This window comes from Phyllopteryx taeniolatus, chromosome 12 (genome assembly GCF_024500385.1).
Source record: "Phyllopteryx taeniolatus isolate TA_2022b chromosome 12, UOR_Ptae_1.2, whole genome shotgun sequence".
NCBI classification, from domain to species: Eukaryota; Metazoa; Chordata; class Actinopteri; order Syngnathiformes; family Syngnathidae; genus Phyllopteryx; species Phyllopteryx taeniolatus.
Genome location: NC_084513.1, coordinates 18966970 through 18975267, shown reverse-complemented (window position 1 = coordinate 18975267; position 8298 = coordinate 18966970). Strand labels below are relative to the sequence as shown.

General features: G+C 41.2%; 3 protein-coding genes across 3 annotated transcripts in view; 1 reads left to right on the top strand and 2 right to left on the bottom strand.

Moving 5' to 3' along the window:
• Positions 1 to 1180: 1180 nt before the first annotated feature.
• tmsb4x (thymosin beta 4 X-linked) lies at positions 1181 to 2238 on the bottom strand. Its single transcript, XM_061792525.1, has 4 exons — positions 2185 to 2238; positions 2033 to 2080; positions 1581 to 1691; positions 1181 to 1510 (listed from the first exon to the last, which is right to left on the bottom strand). Exons 3-4 carry the CDS (start codon positions 1678 to 1680, stop codon positions 1485 to 1487), a joined length of 126 nt encoding a protein of 41 aa, XP_061648509.1. The 5' UTR covers positions 1681 to 1691; positions 2033 to 2080; positions 2185 to 2238; the 3' UTR covers positions 1181 to 1484.
• A 572-nt stretch (positions 2239 to 2810) lies between these two features.
• Positions 2811 to 7636, bottom strand: LOC133486813 (toll-like receptor 8). The gene is made up of 2 exons (XM_061792502.1): positions 7500 to 7636; positions 2811 to 6419 (listed from the first exon to the last, which is right to left on the bottom strand). The coding sequence occupies exons 1-2, from the start codon at positions 7500 to 7502 to the stop codon at positions 3366 to 3368; spliced, it is 3057 nt and encodes a 1018-aa protein (XP_061648486.1). The 5' UTR covers positions 7503 to 7636; the 3' UTR covers positions 2811 to 3365.
• LOC133486815 (rho GTPase-activating protein 6-like) overlaps positions 3770 to 8298 on the top strand; it is a 78779-nt gene continuing 74250 nt past the window's right edge. The window contains exon 1 of the mRNA XM_061792504.1: positions 3770 to 3833. The gene's annotated coding sequence lies outside the window, so the exon portion shown is untranslated. The remainder of the gene's footprint in view (positions 3834 to 8298) is intronic.

The window sequence follows — 8298 nt, the reverse complement described above, 5'->3', positions numbered from 1 at the left end:
GTATATACCAAACTTGTCTTTTGTTTTATTATTTTTTAAATTGGCCTTCAGCTTTTTTATATATTTGCTCATACTTGCCTATTTAACTACCTAATACCTGTTTGTGATGTTTCGTAACAGTTATTGCTGCCACTCAGCCAGAATGTCCTTCAGGATCAATATACAGTGAATCACCGCAAATTTGCGATTCATCACAATTATCTTTTCTGTATAACCTAACAAACAACTATTCAACTTCTCAGGTTCCATGTTAGTAGAGAAGTACATGTAGCTAGTGTCAGCCACTAGCTGATACCCAGCCAGCTTGACAGCAAACAGCAGCGAGATGGAAGAATTCGGTAGAGGCCGACAGGAAGGCGAGGCTCATGGGGTTGACGCCGGCGATAGCAGGGCGTTAAATATGTCAAGATGGTGAAGAGAAAGGTCCGGATCGCTATTGGCAGTGGTAGAAGTTTACAGATGCTGTGTTGTCTTTATGCAGATATGGTTCTTCTTTTCACACTTTTATGCTAGTCAATATTAGCCAATCTGTAGTTAAAAGGTTTTATGATGGCAAGTCTGGCCATGCAATGGACTTTATATATAATGTTCCCAGTTTGCCCTGGGGTAAAAAGGTGGCTACCTACTAACAAATCTGAGGTTGACCAGTGTCCTTCAGAGGTTCCACAGAGTAAGATAGTGTTTTATATGAAATTTAGTTCACATCTAGTGCATTATGACAGGATATTTGTATCTGCAGCTGGGAGATCCCAGCTGTGTGTACAGTGTAGGAATTGTGGCCTTTAGCTAAAAATACCACAAATAAACACTTGCCCTCATACCCCCTTGACTGTTCTCAGACTAGGTTAAATGCAGCCCTTCACAGAATGACTGGAAATCTGTGTCAATCCCACAGCAGAGCCGATTGTTGTAAAAGCACAGCTGTTAACGGAGCAGCTGAAGTTGCATAATGATCTGATAAATGCACATGCAGCGGTCATCACTTAGCTTCTAACAAATTCCCACCCCAAACACAGTGTAGTTGTACCATAGCCTCAAAGCTTTTAGCAAATTTGATGAGCCCTTCTAGGTAAGAGTTGATTAAATCTGCAAATACCCTTCCCCCACATCACTCCCCAGTCACCATTGAAGCATACGCACCATTGTTTGAGCCACAATTTCAATCAAATCCAGACACAACTGACCCTTTATACTTTTATTTTGCATATTTAACAAAAGTGTATTCCAGATTTACAAAAAAAACATTCTGAGAGAGGATATCCAGGCGTTCCACATCTTGAAGTGTGGTTCCACTCTTCCATCCCCAAAAGATGCCTCCACAAAAAAAAAAAAAAAAAACAAGACCGTGGACCCATGTGAACAAGCTTCTCTTCACTGTGACAAAAACGTGATTGTAGCAAAGTGATGGGGTGGCATTTGGCCAGCCATTGCAGGTGGACTTCAGTTGAAGGGCTTGTGGAATGTACAGCACATTAGGTCAGACTTTACGACGCCTTCTCCTGCTCGATGGCTACAAAAGACACATTTTGCTTAACATGGATGTAAAAACTCACATTTTTGTGAGAAAAAGATGCACTTACTTTCTTTGGTTGGCAGTGGGTTCTTCTCTTGGGTCTCGGTCTTCTTCAGCTTGGTCTTGTCAAAGGTTGTGATTTCAGCGATGTCGGGTTTGTCAGACATGTTGGCGTAGACTTAAGAGCAAGAGAGAGAGGGTGGGGGGGGGGGGGGGGGGGTCGGGGAAAAAAAAAAAGTTTTGGTTACATTTCTCAACAACAACCAGAGCACGCAGCAAAAAGTAGAGTTCTTGAGAAACAAAGGAAACACACAAGAGCATGCGACTGGAGAAAGGGAGTTGAAATGTGCAGATGCGGAACCAACGCCCTTTATGCTAGCGACACAAAGCATGCTCCCGAAGCCCAGCAGACCACACGCAAATAAACAGGATAGTAATTATTTAAAAAAAATATAAAAAAAACCCCGGCTCTCTCGAGATTTATGCCTCCTTTTCTACATCACTAACATCGACTATTACCCTTTACTGCAAGATGGAGCTGAGATCAAAGTAGCCTTCCTTCGGTTTCTAATGAGAACGGATGTCGCAACAACGTTCAAAATGAGAGCTAAAGGAAACCAAATGCTATCTAAAATGGACACGTTTCAATAAAAAAAAATGAGTAAACTCACCAGTTGTAGCACGATACAGAAGTAAGCACGGCGAGTGGCAGTGGAAGAAGTGGCGTTCATTTCCGCAAGTACCATTTAAATATGATGCAGTATGCAAATGAGCCATGACGTCAATACGTAGCGCTTCCCTCCCCTTTTTTTTTTTTTTTTTTTTTAAAGAAATGGCATATGGTTCTATTTTAATTCTGGATTCAACACTCTCTCAAACCAACCGATTTTTAAATTTTATTTTATAGCAGTCGTCATTAATAAATAAAACAACCGTTATTTTAGGTCTCAGCTGTGTATCCGTAGGTATATCCCTCCTCCTTCCACCGGAAGTTAATTAAGTCTGTGTTAGTTCCCGTTGCAAGAAAGGAAATGTTTCACGTCCAACTATTCTCAAGTGAACCGCGTTTTAGGTTCCCAAAAACTCTGACAGTTGAAAATGCAACAGCAGTGACGCTTTGTGGTGGAATGGAGTAATGGCGGCGTAAATTCACAGCACCAGTCTGTCTGTCTGTCTGTCTGTCTGTGTCTATCTATCTATTTATCTTTCTATCTAATCTACCTACCTGCCTAATCAATTGTCTTTTGTTAGTTCTACTTATGTATGTAGACATATAGCAAAGGGCAAAGGCTTGAAATACAGGTATTTTCATTTATTTCGAGACTGCAATTCTGTTTTTTAAGTGTCATAGTAAAATAAAAAACATAATTAGCTTAACATTCTCAGGATAATTGCATGATATCAACACAGTATCTTTACAAAGATGCACACAAGTTTTAGACGCGTTATTAGGAATCCAACCGAGTTGTCGGCATGGGACACGCCCTGCTGCAATATGATTGGTTGCTGCATCCCAAGGTAGGACACGCCCTACGGCATCCAGGCGGGAAAGGCAGTATTCACTTATTACTTCAGTGTGGGGGTGTCATTATGAATCCCATTAACCCTAGCAAACATGATTGTTTTTATTTTGTACAAATGTGATACACATTTTGAATGGTCGCCTCGTTTCATCTGCAAAGCCTGCGCTTCCCACCTGGATGCGCTAGGGCATATCCCGCCTGGATGCAATAGTCAATTCTATTGCATCGGGGCATGTCGTATCGAGTGCTTGAGTGGGATTCATATTAACGCATCATAGACCATTCGCTCGCTGTCGTTGGAAACGAGTTGATGTCTGTGAAGGACTGCATCACCTGTTGGTAAAGTACATGGAGTAGGTCTTGTTGTACATGACCTGATTGTCCACTCTGATGACATTTCGCAGGTTTTGCCAAAACCAAGGCTCGGCGGCCGCTGTTTTGGGCCACTCCACCACGCTTTTCCCGCACAGTCTCCTACGGAGCCGCAGGAAGTACGAGTGCTGCAGCACGGGCTCCAGCATCAGCAGCACGATCACATCCACGTTCTCGTCCAGCAGCCGTTGATGGGCCAGGTACATGGCCAGCCGAAAGACCCCGGTCTTCACGTAGCCCTCCGTCAAGACGAACATAGTCTTGCGGCTCTGTCGGATGCTCTGAAGCAGGTTATCCATGAGTGGCACTCCAGGAAGCCAGTCCCTCTGCTCCAGACACAGAGGAAGATGCTTTTCCCCCTCCTCTTCCAGCTTCACCCTGAGGTTCCTCATCACCCACTCAGAGACGTGTGGATCTTTGGTGTCGTAAGTCACAAAGACGTCATAAACACTGTGTCCCGAGTTCAGGGATTGGTACCCCATCAGTTTAGCTTTCACATAGTGTAGAATGTAGGAAGCGTCCCAGTAAAATAAGTGAGCACTCGTCACCACAAACATGAAAACAATAATGAAGGAACTTGATAACAAGCAGAGCAAGAAAGCATAACTGCCATTCACACACTGATTGATGTCAAAGTAAATGAGTGCGCGACCCTTCTGGTTTTCTGGAGCTTCACATGTGACATCAGTGGTCAGTTGGGGGATGTGCACACCACTGGTTTCAATCCACAGAATAAAATCAAACATGTGACAGGTACACTGAAATGGGTTTTGCCCGAGGAACAACTTTTGTATTGGAGATTCAGGGCTCAACTGGAAGGTTGATTGATTAATGACAGTCAGTTTGTTGTGGCTAAGGGAAAGAGTCGTGAGGCTTTTGGCCCCTTTCAAAAAGCCATCATCCAAGTGGTAGATGTTGTTATGACTCAGGTCCAGGTGGATCAACTTGTTGGTGGCATTGAAGTTGATACCCGTTACATCAGATATGACATTGAAGCTCAGGTCCAGACTTTGAAGGTGAAGGAAATGGTTTAACTTGTCCCATCTGAAAACTGAGAGGGAATTGTGACTTAGACATAATGTCGTCAGGTTTTTGGGAAAAAACGTATAAACATTGTCGGGAAGTTTGGTGATACGATTATTGGATATATCTAATATGGTCAAATTTGTTAAATTGCTGAAAAGTGCTAAGTATGACGGATCCCTTTCTTTCCACAGATTCCCTAAATGGTTGTTTTGAAACTGTAGTTCTGACAATGATTTACTGTACATGTGTTTTGTTGTCAATGTGGAAATAGAGTTATGACTCATATTCAAAACTCTCAGGACAGGCAGATTTTGTAGAAAGTGTAGATTATGTGTTATGCCGTAGGCCTGAAAGTAGTGTGAATTGTAACTGATGTCCAGTACTTGTAATTTCTTTAGCTCACTGAAGGCATGGTCGTAGGCCAGATCGAGCTTGTTAAAGGACAAGTCTAGATACGTCAGTGTTGGGATCGAGGTGAACTCTGTGCCGTTGAGCGCTGACGAGAATCCATTCCCTGAGAGGTTGAGACATGTGATGTTGACGTAGCCTTCAAACTGCTGTGGCGAGATGAAGAACAGATTATTTGAGCTGAGGCTCAGCACCCGCCCAGAATCGTAACACTCCTGTTTGATAAGGCCGTACGATATCTCAAAGTCCTGCGGATGGTGGGCTGTGAATGTTGAAACCGAATTGTATCCCTCATTCGAATGCATCACACTTCTCACCTTAGTCGGATATAGACGGTTTTCTGCAAGGTATATCATTTTCAGGTTTGAAAATTTGCCCATTATGCTGGAATTGAAATGAATGATAAAGTTGGTCCCCAAGTTTAGTGCAGACAGGTTTTTAAGGTCGTAAAGAGGTTGAAGTGTGTCCGTTCCAATTTCCTGGAAGACTAAACCCGCCATATGCAAAATTCTGAGTGACACTAGATGTGAGAAATACTTGGAAAGTTTTAATGTTTGGGGATAGATCTTTAGTAAAAAGTTGAAGGAGACATCAATTTTTTCAAGTTTCGGAATATGTGTAAGAAATGTAGCGTCCCCGGTAATTACTGTTTCTAAGAAGTTAAATGAAATGAACAGCTCTTTAAGTTGGGATAGGTTCTTGAACCAGGATGGGTTTATGTTGGTCAGTGAGTTTCCTGCCAAACTCAGACTTTGTAGCTGTATTAGATCATTAAAGGCGTTCACATGAATGGCAAGAGACTCGTTTTTACAGGAAACACAAGGATAGGGAGCGTTTTGACATCTCGGACAGTTCCCTTGTAGCTTGAGGACTTTCAGTTGTTCCATGCCACGAAAATCACATTCAGATATGTCCTGGATTTGATTGGACGCCAGCTCCAGCGTGTTCAATGATGAGGGGAGTCCTTTGGGAACTTTGGTTAGGTTGTTAAAGGACAAGTCCAAATTCAGTAGTTTGGTCATTGGCGCAAAACTGCCTTCCGCGATGTTCATATTTGTCCCGCAGGGATTCCAGTAGTAGCAATTCTTGGATAGCCATAGTTTTGTCACATTTGGGAGTCCAATGAGGCTGCTGTTATCCAAAGACAAAATGTTGTTGCTGTTTAGCTCGAGGTCAATCAAACCAAGAGGGAGGGGGACAGGCAGTGCAGTCAGGCAGTTGCCATTCAGCTCCAGCACACGCAGCTTGGTCAAGTTTCTGAACGTATTGTCATCAATCTTCACTGATTGCTTTTGATTTGCCCAGCTCAGGTTGATTTTAGTGAGATTCAGTAGGCCTGAAAATATATTAGATTTAATATGCTTGATTTGATTTTCTGATAAGTTCAGCACTGTTGCGTTACTTGTTATCCCATGTGGTATTTTTTGCAGTCTACGCCTTTGGCAGTCAAATATGACTGCTGAGATATTCTGGGCCCTGACATCACAAGGGAACTGAGGTAACATCCATTCAGGTTTGCTCGCAACTGGACAAAAACAAGCAAAGAGCAGGAGCAAGTGCACCCAACATTTGGCAGCCTGTAGATGAACAACAAAATTAAGTCAGTCAAATATTTTGAACTCATTCCTCACCTTATATATATCCTCACCAGGGCAACTGTTTGTGTAGTACCAAATGTATCCAGAAGATAGCAGTAGTGTTTGCCGTTGTGTTTCGTCTTTGTTATTAACTTCTCAGTAATAATAATTCATGATGGCTCATCACATAGTTAAATGAGGAAACAAGAAAAGTAATGTTCAAATTCAAAAAATTCATTTAACTTGCATTTTAAAATTCTAAGCCTTAAACAAACATTTTAAAATAAAAGTACAGTGTATCCCCTTGAACCGGAGTGGCAGTGCTAGCACACATATAGCAAGTGCAGCATAAATGGACACTACTATCATAATGCACAGTGGAAGCTTCAAAGTTGTACACGATCCATTGAGTAAATGTCTTATTTTGCCCCATAACTTTAAAATGTTTTTAAAAGTACACTTAATATTATCCCTTTCCTTTCTTTCCCCTCTGCAATCCCTTCAATCCCTATGGGACACCTTTTTGAGTTTGTGTAAATCAGGGGTGTCAAACTTATTTTTCCCCACATCATGGGAAATAGTGACAACAAAATATTTAAGTATACAACTGCTGTTAAGCTTATGTTAAGAAGGGGATTTGGTAAAAACAAAAAAATGCTTGAAATGTCTGTTAAAATTGAAGAAGATTTAAAAATTTGGCAGAGATTTTCAGCAAATAATAAAGAAACAAATCCAATCAGCAAGAAACAAAGTTGACTTTATTTGCTTTGCTGGGCGACATAAAAAGATGTGGTGGGTCGAACCTCGCCCCCTCGCCTTCATTTTGACAATTATGGTGTAAGCGGTATCACGCGTGGTAGGGAATGACTAACTACAACTTCTGACTCGTTTTAGCCGGAGCTCCTCAGTTCTGAGCACAGTAACAGATGCATGTGGCCCTTATGCCAAGATTTATTACACAAAGGTCTACAATAGTTAATATAAACAAAGGCATTCACAAAGGTTTCTGCCTGCGTAGTTTTAAGGAAACGTTTAAAGCTTGAAAATGTATCGAGAGAAGTTTGCAACGGTGACACTCACCATTGCGGCTGCGTCACTGATTCCTTTGGATTCCCAAATGCTTTGTTAGATTATTAAGCCGGGAATCACAAGTAAACAATTCTCAACTCTTCTTTTGTATTTATTGTATTCTGTCGATAACCCCCCCCTAATCAAACAGGTGCAAAGCTCAGATGGTCTCCTGCATTAAGTTCTGGGACAGAAGTAGAAAAAGAATTGCAGAAGTGCATTAGAGCATAACTTCCTTGTTTCATAAAATGTTGAACAAATGAGATGTGCATTATGCCTGCTTTTTACACAGAAAAAGAAGCTTTCATGTTACATCAATGTTGTTTTATTTGTATTTTAATCTTAGAACATTCACACAGTAAACTAAAAACCCTTGTATATGTGTAGAGAACTCTACTGGTCTATTTTACAGCATCTCTTCAAAGAAGTAGTTATATTGCTTGTGGCATTCGGTGGCTAAAATAAAACTAGAAGTAGGACTAAGCTGTACGGGCTGTTTGCTACTCGAGAATGGTGGGTTCAGACTGGCTTTTCGAAGCTTCCATTAAAATGCATATACAGTACAGTGGAACATCTTAAGTCCAGCACAGTCAATTCCATGAAGCTGATTGACTTCCAAGTTTCTTAAAAGAAGTAATGAAAAGCGACATAAATATAACCTTGATCAAATGTACTGGAAATGTCTTAAGTAACATTTTAACATTCGGAACTTAAGAGAAGTTAACCACTGTGTAAATTAAAAAAAAAAAAAGAAGTAAAAGAACATTGAACTTATCACACATTGAAGACACATACAAATGAATGTAATGGA

What these genes read in the sequence shown, in the direction of transcription:
- tmsb4x (XM_061792525.1), bottom strand. Translation starts at nt 1,680, where the DNA reads ATGTCTGACAAACCCGACATCGCTGAAATCACAACCTTTGACAAGACC. An exon ending in CCCACTGCCAACCAAAGAAA is followed by an intron (nt 1,511 to 1,580) that starts GTAAGTGCATCT and finishes TGTCTTTTGTAG; the next exon opens with CCATCGAGCAGGAGAAGGCG.